Consider the following 25,081-nt stretch of genomic DNA (forward strand, 5'->3'; position numbering starts at 1 on the left):
TTAACTTCATTTTTAATACCTGAAGTAAATGATTGCCAGACTCCAGCAACTCCTTCATTTGCTTAACTCAATTACTGTGAACAGCAGTTACAAGTCTCCAACTCCTTGAGAACATCTTCATATTCCTGGAAAATATTGAGCACCCACAAAAGAAACTTCTGTACGATAGCACTTAAAAGGCTCCCTGTACTTGGAAGACGTCTGTAGCAGTAGAGGCGTACTGTCTGCAATGCCATCACAGTGCATGTAGGACATGTAAGATGCACCCAGTAGTGAGCCCTCCGTGAGGTCACCTCTGCTCAGTACAGTAGAACCTCGTTGATACGTTCCCATTACATATGCTTTACCCAGCGCCAACGTTTGCAATCGAGAACATAAAAAATGACTCAATAGAATTGCGCTGATTTTTTACCAGTTCATACATTCCTGGAAAACATTATTTTTCGGTGCCAATGTTCAGTACGTCGCCAAACTGTGATCATATGCCGTATTTACTCGCATATAATGATCGCAGTCGTGTAATGATCGCACCCCTAAATTTTGTCGTCAAAATTCGATTTTTTTATTTCCCGTGTAATGATCGCACCCCGAACTTGCCGCAGCGGTATGTCGTGTGCCAAGTCTAGCTAATAATGATCGCGCTTACCATCTGTCGAATGCTACGCGAATGACTCTTCAAGACAAACCAAGCAGTCTGCACGCACCAAACATTCTGAAGTAGATGCCCCATTTCATTACTTTCATCAGTTTCCGCACTTCCATGACAAAAATAGGTACGACCAAACTTGCCTTTATTATGCATAGGCTTTATAATAGTTGTGGTCAACAACAAAAAAGGTGCCTTTTGATTTTTCTTATCTGCACTCATGGGCACGCAACAAATTGCGAGCTGTATTAAGATAGTAGTGAAGACAAATGGCCGCAGTTTCCGCAGCGTGCCTGCCATGGGTTTCTGTCACTGGCAGCTAAGCGCAGCCATCTCTGTTTCTGCCCTTCGTGGCTACATTACTGCTGCAAACTTGCCGATAGTAACGATATTATTCATTACTGATATGGAAGAAACTGTTTCAATACGCATAATGTACTCACGAGAAGAAAAAAAATCGCGTTCGGTGGGTTTGCCTTGCCCCGCCGGCCACCATTTTCGTTTTGGTATCCCACACTATTACAGCCGCCTATTTGTTGCCCTGTTGTCATCTTGCAGCAAATGCGGGATGAAAAAAAATGTTTTCTTTTTGCGAGAAATTTAAACCCCGTAATGATCGCACTCCTGAATTAGCGTCAATTTTTTTTACAGGAAAAGTGCGATGCTTATGCAAGTAAATACAGTAGCTGCCCACCGTGGAAGCTTCACTGCAATACTCAGCCACCTGTCTCACGTGAAAACACTGCCGCACACTCAGTTTCTCATTTAGGTGCCAGCAAATCTTCTCCAAGGTCGTCGCATGTGGCATTCACAGCTATCACCAGCAATCCTATTGCGATAAGCATCTTCCCCTATATGTTTACAGAGCATGGTGCCGTCAGAAGCATAGCGCACACTATTAATAGGTGTTAACACAAATGCATGGCCATTCCTTACTGCAGACTGCAATTGTATACATATTCCAACTGCTAGATCTCATGTGAACAAGAAAAGGTGCGAAGTGCACACGATAGAGAACAGTACCGTATTTACTCGCATAATGATCACACTTTCTTTGTCAGAAAAATTGACGCAAAATCAGGGGTGCAATCCTTACACGGGTTAAATTCCCGTGAAAAGAAAAAAACAATTTTTTTTTCGTCCCGCGCTTGCTGCGGGACACCAAAACAAAAATGGCGGCCGGCGGAGCAAGCCGAACGCGATTCTTTTTCTTCTCGTGAGTAGATTACGTGCATTGAAACAGTTTCTTCCGTATCAGTAATGAGTAATATCGTTAATATCGACAAGTTTGTGGCAATAACATAGCCATGTCCACTTTGAGGGGACAGAAACAGATGGGCGCGCTTAGCTGCCAGTGACATAGAAACACATGGCCAACATGCTGCGGAAACTGCGGCATCTGTCTTCACTACTATCCTAATACGGCACGTTTCAGCTAAGGGTGGGCGAATATCTTAGCTGCGTTACAAGCGTCGGCGTATGAATAGGGTACACTTTTAACGTATCAGTGTAAACGTGCCTACTATCGTTAGTGGCTACTATTGTTGCCGGCTACTATCGTTGCCGCTCGCGATTTGTTGCATGCCCACGAGTGCAGATGAGAAGAATTGAAAGGTGCCTTTTTTGTTGTTGATCACAAACATTACAAAGCCTACACATAATAAAGGCAAGTTTGGTTGCAGCTTTTTTTTTAGTCATGGAAGTGCGGAAAGTGATAAAAGTAATGAAATGAGGCATCTACTTAAGAATGTTTGGTGGATGCAGACCGCTTGGTTTGTCTTGGAAGAGTCGTTCGCGTAGCATTCGACAGATGGTAAGCGCGATCATTATTAGCTAGACTTGGCACACGACATATCGCTGCGGCAAGTTCGGGGTGCGATCGTTACACAGGAAATTAAAAAAATGGAATTTTGACGACAAAATTCAGGGGTGCTATCATTACGTGTGTGCGATCATTATGCGAGTAAATACGGTATGTAGCCGCCTGCCTCATGAGAAAACGACGGCTTGCACAGTTTCTTATTGTGGTATCAGCAAATCTCCAACTTGGTCGCTGCATGCAGCATTCACAGCGATCGCTACCAAACCTATTGCGATCAGCATCTTCACCTATCTGTTTTACAGCGCGTGGTGCGTAGTGCCATTGGTAGCGTACTGCACGCTTTTAGTAGTCGATAATCTAAATGCGCCGCCTTTCACTGCTGCAGGCGGCACGATATGGCCATCACGTTTTGCTTTGGCAGCATCCGGCTTCACCTACCAACTTGATTTCGTTTTGGTTCCCCATCGCCCTTTTAAAATGCCATGCAATAGGAAAAGAACAAAATGCGTCTTGGCCTGCTGGAGCACCACCAGCTTGACGCACGTCGGTGTTGCATGCTTATGCCGCAACGATCCACATCACGCTTTGCATTACATAATATGTCAACAATAGTTGAGTCTGTCATATCTTTTAGTTACTTTGGATTGTGTGTTCTCCCGGTTAGTCCGTTTTTTCTCGCATTTTTTTTCCAAAATGTATAAAGGAGGTTCTACTGTACCATCTTATTCTTGGCAATTACCCTGTACAGTAAAACCCCATTAACTCGAAGCTGTTAACAAATAATTTTCAAGATAAGAGAAATCACAAAAATAGAAGCCTAGACCACGTGGAGCTTTGCCAAAATGTTGCCAGAAATATTCTCCATCACTTTCGCATGCATCAGAACTAAACTCATCGGCATCCACGGACAACAGCGTTACTGGCACTGTGTCAAGGCAGCATACTAGGCACAGAAAACCGAAACTGAACTGCAGAAGAGAGCAATTGTCACTTTTTTTGCAGACGTCCACGTGTGATGGGGCATTTACTGTATTTTTTCATGTATAACATGCCACCGCGTATAAACCACACCCCCAATTACGACAGCTCGAAAAAGAAAAAAATAATGTGCATGTATAACCCGCGGAAATAACTGCATACAATAGCGCCAAAATTCTTGCAGAAAGTCTTCGTTCGCAGATGCACGACTTGTCCATGTTGCATCTTTGGCCAGCGCCTCTTTGCCTCTCTTCGGCAATACTGATAAAGCTGAATTCACACAACGGACATGATGACGGACACATCAGTCACGTGCCATGTCACTTGAATTGAATCACTTCACAGCTATAATTTGCATGACAAAGGATGACAGCATGGATGGAGCAGCTATCACATGGGCAACAGGGACAGAGCAGATGTGCCCAAGCCATATTGCGAAGCGCTTCCGGCATGGTTGCGTACGTATATCGCGTGGTACGCAGTCTGCAAGCTCGTCTCACGATTTGCTGTATTGTATTAAAGCTTTATCATCAGCTTCCGCTGCGCTGGGACAGCTGTTGAGCGCAGCTCATCGTGATCCGAGTCCTAGTTTGTCAGCGCCATGTGCACTATTTGCTTACTAAGTGCAAAATGGCAATTTGTAAAGAGAAGGAGAATTGGAGACCATGAAGGGAGAGGGGAGCTTCAACATGCAAAGGTGGGGTTCCCTAGGAGATGAAACTACCCTATTTACTTGCATAATAAATGTTCTCGTCTAATGAACGCACCCCCAACTTTGCTACTTTGCAGTCCCACGATCGAACAACCGTGCTGTAGTTTTTCGGAGACTATAATCTTTGACTGCCGCACATGTGTTTAAAGCAAGCATTCTTCAAGGGACACTAAAGTGAAAAATGATTTCTTCTGCATCACTAAATTACCGTTCAACAACACCAAAAACACCACTCTTACAACGATAAGACGTTTGGTAAGCCAGAAAAAGCGCAAAAACGAAATACGGGTGGCGACGCCTACTTAAGTTCCCGCACCTGGGGGCTGTGATGTCATAAATTTTGATGGCATCTTCTAGGGCCTACTAATTATATATAGCAGTACAGATTGACTACATTGTGTTCTAAAGGAACCAAATATTAAACATGGCAAGTTTCGGGAACCTTTATTCAGCCAACGCAGCCCAAATGCGAAAACATACTTTGGAGTCCCTGACGTTACGCTGACATACCGGCGCTGGGGTTTCGGCGTGAAATTCTAATACTGATACTTGGACCTTCATTTTCTCATCTAATAATCAAACTATCTTTTTGAAATGACTGCCTGCAGGGTTCTCAAACTATGCTTCATTAGTCTAAACTGATTTATTGTTTCGCTTTAGTGTCCCTTTAATGCTTAATGCAACCTTTCCACCTTTGCTGGCACAAAGGCACCTCACAGAATCTAGAGAGAAAAAAATGCAACTAGCTCTCTGCAACATACACAATTTACGTACTCTACGCTGACGTAATAGAAGAAAGCGCGTGTGAAATGCGCAGCCGGGCGTGGCGCAAGGGAGAGTCAAAGTCTGGTTTCCGAGACTGCAGGTATGGGTTCCGATTGGAGTGAAGTTACGGTTTGAAAATGGTGTGCATGTATTTTTACTGCAAACTTATCATATGCATGTTCCAAATTATTACCATCTTACTTTTTAGTTTTTGCCGTTTCGGAAATGTCTGCATGAAATTAACCCCGCAAAATAAACGCACCTCCCAACTTTGCTTTGGTATATTGGGAAAAAAGGTGCATTCATTACGCGAGCATACACAGTAAATAGCAGGGACATGGCCTTGAAGTATGGCTTCACGGCAGCGCAACACAAAATTTTAACATAGCCTGCACCCCATTGTACTGTTAAACTCTACATTTTTGTTATGGGTTAAACGCGCAAACATACAATACGGTATACCTCACCATTGCACAAGCATGAAGTGAGCGTGCTTTTACGGTCTTGCTAAAACGCCGTGGGCTCGCATGCTGACTCCTTTGGACACAGGGCATGGGCTGATTGTTCCTGCTCAGAGGTGATCATCTTGCTCAAGGTCACGACGGATACGCTGTGACAACGCTGATGTATCACTGACAGCGTCTTAAATGAGACAAAAAAAAAAAAACTTCGGCTTCCAGTTTGCTGCTGCTCGCAAGGCCACAATGAAGAGGCAGCAAGCAGCAAAATGGTGATTGAAAGAAAGCAGCGGGAAAGATAAGTGGGGAGCACTGCCTGGTGGAAGCGTCTTGCTCAGTTAGTGAGCCCAGTGCCACCATGATCGCTCGCTGCCGCCAGGTAAAAAGCGAGTGTAAGAGGCACTGCCCAGTTGTCTTTCCCTGGTACATTCAAAGTCGAATTTCGTGATACCTGGAGTGCGGTGCAAGAATTTTGAGATAAGGGGTGAAAAATGGGTTGACACTATGATAGGAAAAGATCTCGACTTACCGTATTTCTTTACGTATAACCCGCACCCCCAATTACAACAGTCTAGAAAGAATTCTTTAATTTTATTTGCATGTATAACCTACAAAAATGGTCGTGTACAACAACGCTCAAATCTTTACAAAAACAGTCTCTGTTCACAAATGCACCACTCGTCCACATTGTATCTTCGGCCAGCGGCTCTGTTCTCCCCTTATTGGTGATGCTGATAATGTTCAGGTTCTGCTACTCTGTATCCACGTGACGGTGCAAATTGTGATTTGAGCTTGCAGTTTGCATATCGCATTATCATACGTCACCCATTTACTGCAGCACTCCCACAATCTATGTGAAGTGCTTCACAATGCAGCAGAGAGCCATATCATTGTTGGGATTTTCGGCTCGATCGCATCTGTTCTGTCACCCATGCAAGGGCTGCTCCATTCATGCTTTCATCCTCTATTGTGTGAATGCTAGCTGCAAAATGATTCGATTCACGTGACTGATTCGTTTGCAATCATGTGAATTCATGTGCATCCTATTAAAGGGCCCCTCACCAGGCCACATTAGAAATGTTGGTTATATGCTGGAAGTTGTTACATGCCCTCTAGGGAGCGTTCTGTCCCAAGAAGTTTTCAGATTGGTTTGTTAATAGCTGATATAGAAATATTTCAGTGCCGCAAACCCATAGTTTCAGGAGGCGAGCGTTACTGCCAAGAGAGACACTCTCCCCACTTGCCCCATCTAGCCTCCGCAAGTGAAATTCCTTCCCAGAATTCTCCCATACTGGAGCTGGAGGATTGCGTGACGCGTACGTCACGAGCCCCACCTTCATTTTTTTGCTCCTCACTTTTTTGCAGGGTGGCGAACTTCCACTGACGGCATCGTGTGCAAGCTGTTGCAATTGTCTTGTTTTACACTGCTCACGATTTCGCACGCTGTGCACGAGAACATCTGACTAGCTGTATAAGTCCATGCTACACGAATGCTGAGGCAGACACAAGCGGATCACAGAGCATGATCGCGGGCTGGAACACGGTCGAAAATGACATTTAGTTTCGTTTTCTGCGTGTGTGACTGCACAATGTGGGAACAAGCAGATGAAACGGATTACAGTGGAAGCTCGATAAATGCAAATCGCTTAAACAGAACTGCCTCTTAAATGGAACACCATCCTCATGGTTGGTTGGTTTTGTATTCAGCTTTGTCTCTCAGTAAATGGAACTCCTGATAAATGGAAACAATTTCCCTGGCCCATTGAGGTTCCGTTTAAAGAGAGTCCACTGTTCATCTTACTTGCTGCAGTGCAGAGTAAAACAAAAAATGTGCAGACATTTGGTTTGTGTGTTTATTATTTCTCTAAACTTTAATTCATCTATTGAAGCAACAAATTACACAAATGACAGATTCTGCCTTGAATAATTCTTGAAATTATGTGCCACAATGAGCGACGACGCAGCACTGCCATATACGTAGGCAAACTTGTGCAATATACGTTGACTCTCCGACTGGGAGCACGGCGCCCACGAGGAGAAGGGCAAACGGTATTTGGCTTGAAACTTCAGCTCTTTCTGCAGCATGTAGCGATGTAATACTTAGCAGACACAATCATTAGCGTGCATTGTATGCATGGCGCTTGTCAGCACAAAATGGCCAGACCTGGTGAGGGGCCCTTTAAAGAACGACTGTTGAGCACAGCTCATTGTGATCCGAGTCCTTCTGGCACCTTGTGCGCTATTCACTAGCTACTAAATGCAAGATGGCGACCTGTAGAGAGGAGGAGCATGGGTAACCATGGAGGGGAGAATGGAGCTGCAACATGCAGGGGTGAGGAGAGGTTGGGGTTCCCTAGGAGATAACAAAACATTTAAGACCGGGAAACCTTGCCTTAAGATGTGGTTACACGACAGTGCAGCACGTGCTGCTGTGAAACCTTAAACGGGGGACCCTGAAACGATTTTGACAATTTTCTACAAGCATACTGAGTCGTTAGAGTAGGTCCTTCTGATCATTAATTGACACATCTAAGTGCTCCGCGTAAAGCGTGTAATTTATTATAAGGTTTTCAAAATGCACATCACTGCCAATTGCAGCACACTGCTCGGCAGAATTTTAAGCTGCCCCTACCCATATGACAGAAATCGCCCATATGACGTCAGTGGGGCGAGCTATCCGATTGGCTGACCAGGGTGCGTGATCGATAATCTTTCCAACTTTATGGTAAACAAATGATGTTTGTAATAGTTGGAATGTTAGTTAATTTGTTTTTATAAAAAGAAAGCAACATAAAGAGAATGCACAAGAACAATTTTTCAGTACTCTTCAGCACTTCCGGCACACAGCAAGTGTTGTCTGCTTGTGTTATAACGTGCTCTGTCTTTGACGAGAGCTCTGCAGTCAGTGTCGGTCTGTCTTTTCGCGAGCACTATGATTCGACTTTGTTGCGTTGTGGACTGCAAACGTAGCGACTGGCAATATGTCAAGCTGCGACATCGTGTCCTTCTGTAAGCCAGTAGACGAGCGCACTGGCTGCAGCGCATTGGACAGCCACTATCCGATGGGTGCCAGGATTTGCGAGATTGCGGCCGTCACTTTACACCGGAAGATTACTAACGCAATAGCGTTTTGCGAGTCCGGTATTAGGGTAAACGCAAGTGCAAGGGGACAGGGCCTGGCTGTGTCCCCTTGCGTGTCATTTCATGGGATGAACAGAAGCGCAAATGCGAATGGCCTGCACTGTGCAGCCACCTGGTGGCATAGAGCTCAACCACACACAGTAGCAGTAACAAAATGTATTCTTTGCTGCTGGTGTAAATTTTTCGCAGGAGTGTAATCGTTAACACGCTTTTGTAAATGTTTAAAATGTTTTACACTTGGTTAAAGCAATATTAGCTCTTTTTTTGGCTGGTTAAGCTTTGCGCCAACGGGTGGCTGAACCGTGGAGACCGATCAGGCAGCACACGTACGTCTACGCTAAAGTTCCTTCATCAGCTTCAGTATATGCCTTCACCGTTCCGTTGAAACGTTCTGCTAGTGTGTGATTACTGGAATACCAGACACGTTCGGTGCTACGACAGAATGCTCGCAACGCACGCTGCTTCGATAGCTCTCGCTTGGGGTGGACGGCCAAGCTGCTAGCGGAGACGTTTAGCGCGGGCGGGGGCGAGCTCCAAAACAACCGGAAGTGGACGATGTGACGTTGCATTGTGACGCAGAACCAGTGACGGTGGAGCTTAGCCCCGATCACTCGGCAAATGAGTTGAGGAGGAAAAGCATAGCTAGAGAGGAGGGTAACTTGTAATCGCTTGTAGCTTCATTAATACGTAACGCTTCACTTAGATTGTGGTGCGAATGTTCTACTTAAGCTGTACCCCACACGTCTACAAAATTTATCCGAACCGTTTCAGGGGCCCTTTAAAGTCAAATTCTTGTAAAACCTGCACCCCTACTTTAGTTTTATAATTTTAGAATTTTTTTGTGCAGGTAACCACTAATGGTAATATGGTAACAGATTTTTCAAGATATCATTGTTTGAGCTAGTAACAAGGGTTTACTGTAGTGGGTGTGTGCAGGTCGTAGAGGAAAAATTTCGTCTCAGTAAATGTACAGTGCCTGGCTGGGCACAGCTGGAAACTTGTTGTTAATAGAAACTTGTGGTTGCTTGTGCACTGTGGCCATGGTGTAGTGGTTAGAATGCTCAGCTTGTAAATGTATGACTTGGTTTGATCTCAGTCAGATATATCGTTAGGTCACATTCCATGTGTCAACCAGTCTGATAAACGAATTAATGAATGAATTAGTGAATAATTGAATGCAATAACGTATATGATTGGCACATTTCCTAGCTCCACTGAGCATTAATGGATCTATCTGGTTGTACATTGCTCAAGGTATGGGCACCAGTTTCTGTATGTATGGGCACCAGTTTCTGTCAATTTCACTTTCATGCTGCCTCACCACCGCACAAATAAGAGATCAGAACATGATGTTGCATAATACACATGATAGTACTTTGCATATTTATTGGCCTTCCTTTGGACACTGACCATGACCCTTGAAGCTACTAGTGGGACTCTTAGTGTTAGTTTGATGGCTGAGCAACTGTTTTGCAATAACATTACCATGTAAAGGCAGTTCACCCAAGTTCTTATAGATGTTGTTACTGCTGCCAGATCTCATACATAGCACATGGATGCACATATTACCTCATTGTTTTTGTCTTGACACATCACCATGGTATCCTCAAATCCAGTAGGGACTTCTGCCGTGAAGTTCCAGTTGGAATTTTGTGTAGTAAGAAGGCCACAGGTGAAGTTGGAAGGGGCAATTGATTGCCTGAAGGGAAGGAGTCAAGAATTTAATGACGTTTGCCCCCACACTTGGCTTCTCTCGTGTGCCTCAGGCCTCAAGTGAATGATTGACTGCAGTTTTCACCGAAGGTAGTGGGAATTGACAAAGAAAGTGTGAAGGCTTGCTTATTGATGATAAAGCTGGGTAATGAAAATGCTTCTACAAAGAAGCAAAAAATGAGCACTATGTATCAGATGCCCGTGGTTTGTTTAGTATATGACATCTAGCAAAACACTGCAAACTTGTTTGCTAAAGTACTACATAATATGCTTGGAGTGTTTCTTAAGGGATTTCAGTAAGACACTTTTTGCCAAATACACTGTGCTGGATGCAGAGCTCCTTTCATCACACATAATCTCTATGATGGTCAAAATGCTGCATAATAGGCTCTAATATTATTATTTTTCTTTTTCTAGATGGTGGAACTCGTAATTCGGGTATTTCCAGAACAGGGCCCACAGCTTTTCTACCCACTTCTGGTTCATGCATTGGAGGAGTGCCTGGAAGGGGAGGTGAGCACTTGTGTTTATTATGAACGATATCAGGTACCATTGAGCAAACAAGTTCAGATGCTGTGATAGTTGTTTAGATATGTGATAAAACAATAGTAAAGGTGTTATATGAAGGTGTTGTGAGAGATATCTTAAACCTCTTCCTATTTTATAATACATCTGTTTTGGGGAAAACATAAGTGCTAAGATTATGTGATAGTATGGTGACCTAGTAATTCAGCATCAGTAAATTCAGCTCACCTTTTGATGAAGTTGTTTAAATGTCACAAAAGAATGCATGCACTTGTGCAAATACAGTCAACAACTGAATTTTCGGACATGCCTGATATTTCGGACGTCTTCGCGGCACCGCCACGAGCCCCACAGAATCAATGTATAAGGACATCTGAAGTTTCGGACGCTCGAACCCCCTGCCGTCCAATTTTCCGGACGTTTTGACGGACGGAAGGTCTTTTGGCTCCTCGCGCAGCGCCCTTGAAAAGGAAATCCACTTGCAGCTGAAGCATATCACCGCTTTGAACCACAACTAGCCGAATCTAGTCGTCACACACCGATTTGGCCTGGCCACGCTGGCTATGTTCATCGCCGCACTTCCGCCTCCGGCGGAGTTTCCGGAGCGGCGCCATTTTGTTTGTTTGTTTGCGCAGGCCACGTTTTGGCTAGCGTGGTGTGTGGTTGTCTGTTGTGTCAAGTGTGCTCTGCGACGCTAGGCCTAGGTGCTTCGACGCTCGTCAGCGAACTCCACTGTTCGCAACTTGAGGATTTCGCTTGCTTTCGATGGCGCCCACTCCGTCTTCGTCGTCCTCGCCGATGGCATCGAAGCGCGGAAAGCAGTACCGTCGGACGACGTGATCAACGACCTCCGCTCTGCTGGGGTTTCCATACCCACGGAAATAACTTTTGAACAGTTTGTTGACGCTGACAACGAGCTCGACTTCCGCACAGAACTGACTGACGAGGAAATAGTCCGTCGGGTTGTGGGGGATTCAGAAGACTCCGATGTTGAAAATGAGGAGCCAATGCCTGCGCCACCTACAAGCGCCGAGTTGACGCGAGCACTGTTGACTCTTTCATCGGTGTACAGTGCTGACATGAACCTTGCTCAGATCGAGGCGAATATGATCGCATGCAAGCAGAACGCCGTCCAAACAACAATCAACAAGGTCTCCAAGCCACTGCAGCAATAACACCGGCTGCCCGACGATGCACATGTACATAATAAACCGGCAGTTTTTGAAGGTATCAGTGTGGCTAGATTCATTAATGCTGGGACATTGATGCCTTCAGGTAGCATATGTGGGCTTATTGACCAGTTGCCTTCACCCAAAAAAGATCACGTTCTCGTTACGCCTGCGGCAAAAAGGACGTTCCACATCCGCTGCCAAGGTCTCTGAGTGGTGGCGCTGGCTAACACTCCCACGGTTCTACTAGGACACATAAATACTCAAGAAAGTGGATGGGAAAACGGCGCCGTGGTAGCTCAATTGGTGGAGCATTGCACGCGAAATGCGAAGGTTGTGGGTTCGGTTCCCACCTGCGGCAAGTTGTTTTTTCATCCGCCTTAATTTCCATTAATTTATCATTTCTTTATTTCATTTATTAAGCACAAGTAATTCCCCCTATGTTGTCCTTGGTGTCATTGCTTGTTGGCTTCTTATGATATTACTATATATATATATATATATATATATATATATATATATATATATATATATATATATATATTATATAGTGCTCCAGACCACCATCAGTTGCACTTTGCTAGAAGAGGCAGCAGGTGTGTTGAGTGAGCTCCTGAACAATACTTTGCAATGTGGCGAACATGGTTGTTTAAAGGGACACCAAAGGTTAATATTAAGCCAACGTCGATTGTTGAAATACCATCCCACAAACCTCGAAACGCTTGTTTCGTGCGAAGAAGAGACTTCTTTTAAGAGAAAATGTGTTCTGAAGCGTCCGCGTACCTCTAGCGCAGTTCAAATCACCCGCCCTCTGATCGAGGAGTATTGACGTCATGGTCTCACAGTGACGTTGCGCCGTCGGTGAGTAAAATGGCTCCCGTAGGCGGCGCTACGGATTTTCTGCACAAAACGCAAACGCACGGCCAGAAACAGAGCCAAGACAGAGCCGACAGCAGCGTGAAAGTGGAACTATGGTGGCTAGCGAAAGGGAAAGCGCACAGCGATAAGCTGGTTCTTTATTTTATGAAGCCAGCTTCGGCGCTCGTTGCAATGGATGACCCTGACAACGACACATTAGCTCGCAATGCTGGGCTCGAGTTCAGCGATTTAAGAACTGATGAACGTGGCGTGCTGTTGAGGGCTAGCGCTGCCGCCGTCGTTGCGTACTACTACGACGACGGCCTGCTTTGAAAGGCACTTCACGCGACTTCAGTAAGTCAGCGTTGAACTCGTAATCCTCTGGACGAAAGTGCAGCGAGCACATTACGTGATTTTTCTACTCTTTGCCAGCGCGTTGTGGCAGAGGTACGGCACTTAAGCACTTCGAACGGAGAGGTTCACTCGTTGGCACACAGTGATAAGTAACGTTGGATTCGCCACTGCAACTGCCCTTGGCCAAGTTCCACGGACCGTTCGCGCATCCCATGACAACACATGGACGTGGCATTCTCGCTGCTTGTTCCAAATGCAAGTTTCGTGAGCCAGCAGGACCACCGCAGCACGACGCGATAAAGAAACAACTGAAACTCCAAAGCGCGCGCAGCGCAAAGTCGAGCGCGCAGAGTCGAGCAAAAACGAAACCTTTCGATCACCCATCCTACTCAAGGGTAACGTCAAAATGTTATTTTTTTCTTAGAATCAAATAGAAGTAGACAAGTAGCATTTTCTTCCGTCTTATAATCTAATGATCTTTTTAATACGAGTAGTTGAGTATTAGTGACATAAATTATGATGAGGAGTGCTTTCGTCATCGGGCTAGTACCGGAATGTCGCTGGAGGGTCTCAAATCGTGTCGTGCATTTACCTCAATTTCTCGGTTACTAAAGCTCTGTTCGCGATTATATTGATGCCTTAGACATTCTAGAGCATTGCTTTATCACTTTAACTTGACTTTCTGGTAACCTTTAGTGTCCCTTTAAATCATAGATCCGAGAGCTCAAAGAGGTGCGATGTAATGCCAATGCATTTCTCTCCCATTTACCACTAAATCGCTACTGTTCTTTCTTTTTTGTTTTTGTTTATAGTATTTCTTTTTGTTTGCTGCTTGCTCTGTTTACGCTGACTAGTGTGGATGCCCTTGATTTTCTTTTTTAGAAAGCTTCCATGCTGACGTCAGTCTGCCTGTCCATCATTTCTCGAGTCATCTTGCATTGCAAGTCCTGCTTTACAAAACTTCTTCAAGAAGAAGCACAAGGCAAGGGTTGTGATGTGAGTTCTTGCAGCAGTTTCGTTACTTTTTTTTTTGCTGATAATATAGATCTGTTTTTTAAGCCTTATTCTTAAAGTGTCACTACATTGTTCACTGCTTCTTAGGCATTGGCTTTCCTTGCTCACTAATTTTTTATCAACTACTCACTGATGTAACATGCAGTTCTATAGTTCACTGCAGCAAAGGAGGTTCTTCTGCTGTTTGTCCATTTGATGCATTAACAATGGCTCAGCATAAATATAAATGCCAATGGGAAATAGTCAAAAGTTGGTTTCAACATGTGCATTTTCACTGATTTGTCTAATTGGTGCAAATGTAGTCATTCTAGAACTCACAGTGTTTGCTTGCAATAAGAGGCCATGCCATACATGCAGGCAGAGGAAGTCTTTGGGAACCTGCTGGACAAGTGGATTGAAAAGATGCCTCTTGTTAACCCAGTTGAGAGGGAGAAGCTTCTGGCCCTTACCCTCACTTCTATACTGACGTCTAATTCTAAGTAAGTGACTGGTCCTTTTTTTATTTATTTATTTTTCTTTCTTGAAGGATAGTAGTCACCTGCCTGTGCTATTTACCACAATACAATCAAACCCACTTATAACAATACCTGTTTTAACAATATGTTGAAAATAACAATCAGCACCTGCAGCACTGTGAACTTATGTGAAATAAACCGCTTATTATAATGTTCCCATGCTGCGTTATTGGTTACAACAATTAAATCTGGCTGCTGGGTGTCTACGCCACAAAAAAAAAGGAACACAAGATTCTTGAAAAAATATTGCAAGCCACTGCATCTACCTGTGTGTCGCACATGCTGTGCACCTTCACCGCATCACCAGCTTCATGTGCCTGTCTCCAGTCTTCGTTCCAGCCCTCTTAAACATCAGTCAACTACGCTAACACCTGTCAGCAGAGTCGGCTCATGTTTTGAAGGGATCAAAGGGAGGCAGGAGAGAGGATTGCGAGGCTAGCATTGCGACGAAGGGGCACGGAAACGTGGTTGGGCGTGGCAGCTTGCTTTTCCTTTCTTTTCCAGGATTTCCTATTCCTTTTGCTTTCAGCGCAGACACTAGCTAAGTTTATTTCTTATAACCAATAACACAGCATGCTAGGTTTAGTTGTTGTAACCAATAATGCAGCATGCGAACATTTATTAAGCAGCAGTAAGCCATGTCTGCTCATTGTTACATCTGAGTACCGTTAAAACGAAATTGTTATAAGTGGGCCTGACTGTACTTTTTTCTCTAATTAAGGGGGGACCCTGCATCTGAAAACTTCTTTTTTAATTCTTTGTTGATTTTGATGAAGCTTGCTGAGGTTATGTATTTCAATGTGGCTAGATTTAAATATATATATCCAGTTTTTTTTTTGCAGAGTAAGTAACTTTCTAGAAATTGAAGAAATTCAGCTTTATGGCATAATTTGCTTGGAGGTGAGCCATCCACCAAACTCTACATGGCATAATAAATATCGACATACAAAAATCATGTGGAACTATCAAAGAGCACAGATAAGCAAGTATGGTGTTCTAACCCAATTTTATATCAAATGAGAACATTGCAAACTTCAGTGAGAGAAATTCATCTAACTGCTAAAGAAACATTTTAAAACATTTTTCTAAAAATGCAACAACATTATTTCGTATATTTGCACTCTACACAGCTTTGCTTTCCTGGAAAAAAAAAGAATTAGGGATAGCAGAAGCAGAGATAATGCACCTGCAATATGGCATCATCACTAAAATTGTAGTTTTGAGAAAATAAAAAACATTTCACTACTGATATATTGAAAGAAAGTTTGAAAACACGGCGCCAAAGGCCATCTGTAGGCTCTAGGTATAATTCTACCAGTCGAGGACATAGCATGCACTGAGAGTATGTTCACTCCAAAAGGATTGCACGTTTTCGGGCTCTCCCCGCGAGCTCCATCCCGACGCAACTTCACTGCAGATCTCGCAAACCACAGTCAGTTTAGTAGCGCGACCGTAATCCTGATTGCTCTGCACCAGCTACACAGAACCACTGCAAGTATTACACGAGAAAACGGCAAGAACATTGTTCACTGCTGCAAGTCCGATGACAACGTACAGAGTAGCGGGCTTCGCAACTGAAGCTGTTGCACTATGGGCAGTCGGATGTTCAACAAAACGCTGAATCTTTCGCTCCGTGGCCGTCGTAGATGCAATCTTGTCAAGCTTAGCTTTCTCATGTGCTCTCATCTTATCCACTTCCTCTTCAGTTACGACAGCCGTGTTCAATTCTTGTGTGAGTGTAACCAGCGTGTGGATATGTATGGTCCAGCAAAGCAGCTGAGGTGTTGGCGTTCGGAGGCAATATGACTTCAGTGGCGAGCTGCCGGGTATCCCGTGCCGACTGCGATGACGAAATCGCTTTCGGAAGTTTATTGCATCTCGTACATTTCTGCCCGTAACGATTCATGGAACGAAACTTTGTCGGACCTCCAGCATATCCAGCGTCGTAGTCTCGAGACTAAGACAAAATGGCAGCTGTGGTCGCTCGTGGTGCTTGGAGCCAGTCATGACTCGACATCTTGGCCACATGCTCAAACTGGCCAATAATAGCATGCACTGCAAATTTCTTTTCCTGTTTTTTTTTTTCGTGACCGCAGCACCAGCAATGTTGCCGACCAACGAATAAAGAAAGGCAGAGACGTGAGCTTTTGAATAATACCAAAATGGCGCTGGCAGAGCGCATAGTTATCGAGATATGTGCGACAAAAATCGGGCTCGATTTGTCCCCAATTTAAAGGGCGACGCTTACAGATTCGCATTCTTAGATCACTATAACGGAAGAACTATTCGGTATTCTGTAACCAAATTTTGGAGATAGGTGCTGAAACGCTTTAGGGATGTGGAAAATAAAAATTGAAAATTCGAATTTTGGGTAGGTTTTCGTTCCCAAAGACCCGATTCCCCCCTTAAAGGGACCCTGAAATGGTTCGGACAAATTTTCTAGATGCGTATGGTACAGCTAAAGTTAATCATTCGCACCACAATTTGTGTGAAACGTCTCATATTAAGAGAGCTACGGATGATTACAAGTTACCCTCCTCCATAGTCATGCATTTTCTCCTGTTTCAACTCGTTCGCTGAATGATCGAGGCTAAGCTCCACCTTCACTGGCTCTGTGTCATGATGGCATGTCATGTCGTCGACTTCCGGTTCTCTAGGAGCAAGTGCGCAAAGCCTCTCCAAATCCAAATTCTCGCCAGCTGCTCAGCAGTCAACCCAAAGCGAGAGCTATTGAAGCAGCGTGCGTTGCGAGCATTCTGTCACAACGCCGAATGTGTCTGGTGTTCCTGTAACTACAGGCGAGCTGGGCGTTTTGATGGATGGCTGGAGGCATAAACTCAAGCTGATGAAGCAACTTTAGCGTAGATGTACGTGAGTGGCCTGATCAGCAGTCAACCCAAAGCGAGAGCTATTGAAGCAGCGTGCGTTGCGAGCATTCTGTCACAGCGCCGAATGTGTCTGGTGTTCCTGTAACTACAGGCGAGCTGGGCGTTTTGATGGATGGCTGGAGGCATAAACTCAAGCTGATGAAGCAACTTTAGCGTAGATGTACGTGAGTGGCCTGATCAGTTTGCATGGTCGAACCACCTGTTGGCGCAGAGCTTAACCAGCCAAACAAAGCGCTAAAGTTGCTGTAACCAAGTGTAAAACATTTTAAACATTTACAATAACAATGTGTTAACCATTACACTCCTGTGAAAAATTTACACCGCCATCAAAGAAGAATACATTTCGTTACTGCTACTGTGTGTGTTTGAGCTCTGTGCCACGAGGTGGCTGCACCGTGCCGACCATTCATATTTGTGCTTCTGCTCATCCCGTGAAACGACACGGTCAAACGGCCAGGCCCTGTCCCCTTGCACTTGCGTTTATACCGGACTCGCGAAACGCTATTGTGTTAGTAATTTTCCGGTGCACAGTGACGGCCGAAAATGTGCAAATCCTGGTGCCGATCGGATAGCAGCAGTCCGATACACTGCAGTCAGTCTGCTCGTCTGCTGCCTTGCAGAGGGACACGATGTCACAGCTTGACATAATGTCAGTCACTACGTTTGCAGTACATAACGCAACAAAGTCGAATCATAGTGCTCGCGAAAATACTGAGACTGACTCTGAGTACGGAGCTCTCATCAAAATGGAGCACGTTGTAACACAAGCAGACGACGCTTGCTGTGTGCCGAAAGTGCTTAAGTGTAGTGAGAGATTGTTCTTGAGCATTCTCTTTCTGTTACTTTCTTTTTATATAAACAAATGAACTAACATTCCATCTATTACGGACATCATTTGTTCACCATAAAGGTAGAAAAATTATCGATGACGCGCCCTGGGCAGCCAATCAGATAGCTTGCCCTACTGACGTCAACTGGGTGATTTGTGTCATACGGGTAGGGGCGGCTGAAAATTCTGCCGAGCAGTGTGCTGCGATCTGCAGCGATGTACATTTTTAAAACCTTATAGTAAAGTACACGCTTTACGCGGAGCACTTAGATGCGTCAAATAATGATCAGAAGGACCTACTGTACAGGCTCATTACATTTGTACAAAATCGTCAAAATCGTTTCAGGGTGCCTTTAACATTTTTTTATGTCTGGCACATCCTTGTTGTTTTTTTTTTTTTCATGCACTCCCGTAACAATGGAATTTCCTTGGCACTTGAATATTGTTATAAGTGCATTCGGCTGCACATGGTAATGAAACACTTCAAGAGAAGCACTAAACTGTTTTAAACTGATAAGCAAATAAACTGATTCCGCCAAACTCTTTTTCTTAATATCGTGGTTAGGGGTCGGCTAATAGAAGAGAAAATAGATGCCAAACGGTAATTGTGACGTCACGAATTTCAAAGTACTTTATTGTATTTGAGCCATTGTAACATGCTAAAAGTTCTCTAAACTTGCTAAGTTTAATGCTTGACTCCTTTATAATAAACCCTGTTGATACTTTCTTCGTTCATGCATCTTCCTGGGTTTAATGTCACTAATGCCCGTCTTCAGCAAAGGGCTCATAGACACCTGTGAATTGGAATTCCTTTTGATAAGTCATCGTTTCTGCACATTTCGTTTCGACTTTGGTTTATAATTACAATAAGGATATCAAGTTTACCATCTATAAGGTAATAAACCTAAAAAAAAAACGCAACGTGAAAGCGCCGCTATCTTTTTTCGTGCGGGTGCTTGCGCGTCGGCAGCAACGCGAGCGTTCACCGCGCGTCACATTTGTGCAGTAGATACCTTTGCTCTATACTTGCGATCATCACCAACATGCGCTTTTGATGTGCTACAGGCTTGGTGGGTGTGGCCTCTGCAGAACTTTCCAAAATTTTGAACACCTTATAGGGTGCCATTCGAAATTCAAACTCCACATTCACAATTGCCTGTTGATTTGGCCACAGAATCAAGCAAAATAGCGATATTATGTCACCTGGCAGGTTCATTGGTCATGTCTGTGGCTCCTCCTCAATACCGAAACTACCAAAGCCTAGTCGATCCAGTAGACATTGACCATGCTCAAACTGCAGGACAAGCCAAACCGCTAAAGCTGGAACCACATGGCATGTTTTTCGCGAGTGAGAAACGTGACACGTGACCAACGCCCGCGTTGCCACCGACGCGAAAGCACCCACACGAAAAAAGCTAGCGGCGCTTTCGCGTTGCGTTTTCCGGGTTTCCAGACAACATAACTCCCAACGACATGAATTGTCTCTGTTACTGCATATATAATATGCCCTTAAACTTACAGAACACTACATTAAAAATAATCTTAGTGTAATTAGACAGCGTCATGTTTTTCAGGAGTGTATTTATCAAGCTTCATTTCAAGCAGCAAGATTGCATGAAACTGCGACTATGTACCTTTCGCATGCTGAGAGGCCGCTGCTTGTTTACTACTTCACATAAAAATGGAGTGTCGGCCACTTACTACCAAGCAGAAGAGGCGATAGCTACTATTTACTATTAAAGGGGATGCTGATACTGAAGCAAGAACAAATGCAGTTGTGTACGTCCCACAGGACGCGACGCTTCTTCACTTCAGTTATTATGGCCTCGTTGAAGGTTGCTTTGTCCATTTTAGGTGAACACGATATGCGAACCAACACGATGCACAAACTAAATCACGGTAGCACATGTTTTCTTTGACGCACGTGCCAGTTCCGCCTGAAAAAAAAAATTTTGCCAAGAAGGTTCTGTCGAGATGCGCAGAGAGCAGGGCTATCTGGTGGCAAAACCAAAATGCCACATGACTTACCTGAACTCTGATTGGCGGACATGCCGCGCGAGGCGTTTTTTTCTACTCCGAGCGGCAGCACGTGGCGGTGCGATTTCGTGACAGATTATGCTGGGCAAGCGTCAAAATGATGCGCGCGTCCCACCATCCGCACGCCAATCGCGCCTGAAATCTCGCCATGTGGTTCCTCCTTAAGTGGTCAACGTTTGCAGCACGTCCAACGTTGTTCATTTACGTGTTAAATAGCAGCATGATCCCGGGCAACTTCTTCAAGCAGTTTCAAGTGGCGTCAACTCGACCCTCAATGTCTAGACAAATGAGGGCGATAATTAAATGACAGAAGCACCGGAAAATGACTGTTGCGAAGAAACCTGCGATAATTCGGCTATTGCAGCTCGGTCGACTTCAGTTATGTTGCCAGGGGTTGAAGTTTCACTGCATTCATTGGCTGTATTTTAGTCTATGTGTAGCAACAGCATGACAATTTTCAAAATACGGATTGACCAGGTCTCAGGCAAGTGTATGTGTGTGCAGCTCTGCATTAACAAACTTGGGCCGTACACTCAATCACTTTCCAAGATACATACTTTCAGTTTCGTAGACACGACGGGCGGGACAGCAATCCTGGCACTGTGATAAGACAGCATGTTTGGCAATGTGCCAAGAATGGCATCGCTCATAGGCACCAATGCGTCTGGCCCTAGTCACGCAGGATCTTGTGAAAGGGAATGTATGCCCGAAAGTGGTCATCCAAAATTATGACACACCTTTTTTGGCCACTTGTGGAATAAGTCCCTCATTCTCTGTTGAATCGGATACTTTACACTCCTCAATTTTTGGAGTTTTAGGTATATCTCATCAGGGCAGAGTTAGCTATCGGTGACTGAAGATCTTTTGAAGGCTCGTCCGTGCTTTAGCGTCTTTATCTTAATATTGAACAGCATGGTGGCGTGATTTTATCAGCATGTTCGCATAATATGTTTTTCTGGTATTGTACTAATAGCTTTTTTCTCACATTCCTATTGAAAATTTGTCAGAGAGGCCTTACTGCAGTCGGTTTTAACTGATACAGTCGACGTCCATTAGTTCGACCCTGATGGGACCTGATGGAATTATCCGGCAGATCGAACTAAAGAAGGTGCCGAAAAAAAAAAGTCTAAACGAATCGCTCATTCATTAGGTAGTATTTGCCCAATTCTAACATGTCCCCGAACCAAATGCGCACCTGCTTTCTATGTGTCCAAAGCATAAAAGTAACGTAGAGGTAGCATTAAGGCTCCTAAAAAAAAGTAGAAATCTAATGCGCACCTGATTTTTTATCAAGAAAAATGTGCAGCGACGGCTGGTTTCTTAAAATTAGCTTCGCTGCACTGCAGCCTTGTTATGCGGCAAAGCATACAAACGCCGCGAACGCGTTTCTTGCGAAGTTTTCTTGGAAAGAAAAAGAAGCCATGTGTGACAATCTGGTAAATACTGTAATCAGATATTGTGATATGCCGTTATAGCTTTAAAACATTTCTAGGGCAAGCAGGAGATAGGCGTCGTCGACTGGAGATGACATGTCCAGAGCATTCACTGTGCCCTAAGCTCTGCCAAGACAGACATCAGTAAGAGAGTCACTATTGGGGTAACGATAGGGGTCAGGTGCATGCATCCTGACTAGTCAAGTTTGAATCATCCTGCGAAGGCTAATTTTAGGATATAAATAACTGAAGTTCTGGCCCATAGAAATGCAGGGGTGCCGGCCATGACCTGCAGTCAGGATTGAGAAATTAATGGAAAAACCAAATTAGCCAAAGTTGAATTGCCGGAATTCTACTGTAGAAGTTAACTAGGCCTGAGCAAATGCTGTCAAAATTGATGACGTCTGAGCAAGCTGGTGCGTGAAGCATTGACACTAATATTGTCTTGTGCCTCTTTATTAGCTTATCAAGCCTCCTCTCACAACAAGAGTGGATTTTTGGCATAGTAGAAGTGTAATGCAGGTCAACTTATGTCCCTTCAGCTTTAGTTTTCTTTTTAAATTTGGCTCTGGAATACTGTTATGCACATCTGTATAGGCCTTCAAAGGATCCTGTTAGTGCCATTACTGTACTCATAGTGTATTCCTGTGAGGTCTCTCTTTTTTGCAGTTGTATGAGGCTGCTTCAAAAATTTTCATTGTACACACTGATAATGAGGCTTCGTTCTTTTCCACACTTATTGGAAAACTTTGAGCTGGACTTTATTGTACTTTATTTTACATTCTGTACTTTTTGTACAGTCAATCCACACAATAAGTACATTTTGTACAAAATGTACTTTATTTTACATTTTGCTTAATTCTGTCAGAAAGCTGGTTAGTCACCGGAGTTTTAGCAAATGCATATGCGTTGCCTACAGGCGGCTTCAACTTTGCATGCCCTCGGAAAGGTAATTTATTAGTGAATATTGGCCAATTTATGCATCTATACCAGTAAGTAAAACCTTGATAATTCAGAAAAGCGAATAATTCAGTCTTGTCCTCTGGTCTCGACGGACGTATGCATTATTTAATGAAATCAAAATCTCATTCGGACATATTTGGCTGCATACCGGTTAACTTGGGCAACTCTCATAGTTCGGCAAGCGCAGAGTGCCACAAATGTGTGACACAAAACAGCAAAAATAGTGCTAGCGTCCAACTGAACCGAAGTGACAGGATCTGCGTCGCTAGAATGCCTTGGGCCTATTCGTGCCTTTATAGCCTTTGCGTTTACCTCCGTGCATAACATTGCTTTGGCCGCCTGCTTTCAGAACTTCATGGTCACTGATTATGATCTTGTCGATAGCGGCCACAGTCCTGTTTGCAGCAGTTGCGGAAAACATTGGTTTTGTTGTGACTCGATGCATGCATTGGCCCTGTGCCTTCAGAATTGTATGGCTGCCATCCATGGTCGTGTCGATAGAGGCCGCAGTTTTGCGAGCACTATCCGTCACCAGTTGATAAGAACTGAAGCTTCTGAACAGTGTTTGTGTGAATTAGAAATGGGATTTGCTGATTCATTCAGTGAATGAAAGAGGATTGATGTGATAAAAATTGTTTTTCTATATAACTTCGATAATTCGATATATTGTTTATTCGAACATTTCTTTCGTGCCTGCGAAATCCGAATTAATGAGGTTTTACTGTGATTGCAAAATCTTGAAATTTGCTGCCGCCAATGGTAAGATATTGAAAAAATTATGCAGTAAACCCTTGTCAAGCCGACCCTTGTTAATTCAGAAAATCAAATAATTTGGCGACATCCTCTGGTTGCAGTAGGCAAATGCATTATTTAAGGGCATCAAATTTTCTTTAATTCGTACAACCCTCGGAGTATGGTGAGTGTGACTAGCGAAAAATGTGTGATGCAAAAGTGCAAAAGGGGCACCATCGTCGAACCAAACAAAGTGGCGGAGTTCGCAATGACATAGGTAACAGTGGGAGCTGCACGAGAATAACAGTAATGCCGGAACTTTTGTGCCTTGCCTTTACGGCCCTTATTCTTGCGTTTACCATCATGCATGGCGCCGCCTTAGCATTGTGCCTTCAGCACTGCCTAGTCACCATCCTTGATCACGTTGATAGTGACCACAGTTCTAGGCAGCATTTGCAGCAAAGAGTAGTTTCATTTTAACTCAGTGCACTTTGGCTGTGTGTCTGCAGGACTGCGTGGTCACCATCCGTGATTGCGTTGATAACAACCACAGTTTCATCCAAAGCAGGTACGGCGAGCAAAAGTTCTGCTTCATTTCGACTCATGTGTGTGCCAGGTCACAAACACAATAGAAGTTGTTGAGTATGTGAGCAATTCTACTGCGGCTCACACGCTGGCATCAAACCTGCTTTCTACATTGCAATGGGCAGAGGATCTGTTATCGACCAGCACACTAGCGAAAAAATAATCACAATGTGCGTGTGGTAGCGAAAAAGTATGCTTGTGATGAAGACACGGGTCTTGTTCTGTGGCTGCACTCTAAAAGAGTCACGAGGCCATTGCTGCTGCACACGCTAATCAGCCACGAGATGACGACAAGAGCAGTTTCTGCACTGCTTTTGTGCAAGATATAAACGAGACTTGTTGATTCACTCAGTAAATAAGAGCGTGTTGACGTAGTAACCAAATATTTATTGTTCTCTGGATACCCTCGATAATTCGACACTCGATTATCTCTGACATCCTTGCTGGCCCTGTGAAATCCGAATTAACGAGCTTTTACAGTATATTCATCTCTGCTGCACTGTGTTTAATTATCCCATAAAGTTATCTTGGAAATACAGTAGAACCTTGTGGATAAGTCCCGTTTCGTACCCGCTGCAGTGGCTTAGCAGCTGTGGTGTTGTGCTTGCTAAGCATGAGGCCGCGGGATCAAATCCCGGCTGTGGCGGCCGCATATCAGTGGGGGCGAAATGTACAAACGCTCGTGCCCCGTGTATTGGGGGCATGTTGAAGATCTTGTGGTGGTTAAAATTAATTCAGAGTCCCTCACTACAGTGTGCCTTATAATCGAATTGTGGTTTTCAGTAAAACCTGTCAGGATAAGGGGGGATGCCAACGCCGTTATGCCTCCGCACACCGAGCCCCATGGTTGGTGCACGCCTGCCCATCAACTACGATCCAGTAAAGCTGGAGGAAACAATAGACGACACCCACTTGTACACTCAGAAAGCATTTATTACGTTTGC

The 25,081-nt window shown here is 44.2% G+C and overlaps 1 protein-coding gene across 1 annotated transcript in view; it reads left to right on the forward strand.

Moving 5' to 3' along the window:
- Impbeta11 (importin beta11) overlaps positions 1 to 25,081 on the forward strand; it is a 125,471-nt gene that overhangs the window by 86,107 nt on the left and 14,283 nt on the right. Inside the window, exons 21-23 of the mRNA XM_050189561.2 lie at positions 10,653 to 10,748; positions 14,024 to 14,137; positions 14,513 to 14,634. Of these exons, the coding sequence (XP_050045518.1) occupies positions 10,653 to 10,748; positions 14,024 to 14,137; positions 14,513 to 14,634 (332 nt within the window). The remainder of the gene's footprint in view (positions 1 to 10,652; positions 10,749 to 14,023; positions 14,138 to 14,512; positions 14,635 to 25,081) is intronic.

Source organism: Dermacentor andersoni, chromosome 2 (genome assembly GCF_023375885.2).
Source record: "Dermacentor andersoni chromosome 2, qqDerAnde1_hic_scaffold, whole genome shotgun sequence".
NCBI classification, from domain to species: domain Eukaryota; kingdom Metazoa; phylum Arthropoda; class Arachnida; order Ixodida; family Ixodidae; genus Dermacentor; species Dermacentor andersoni.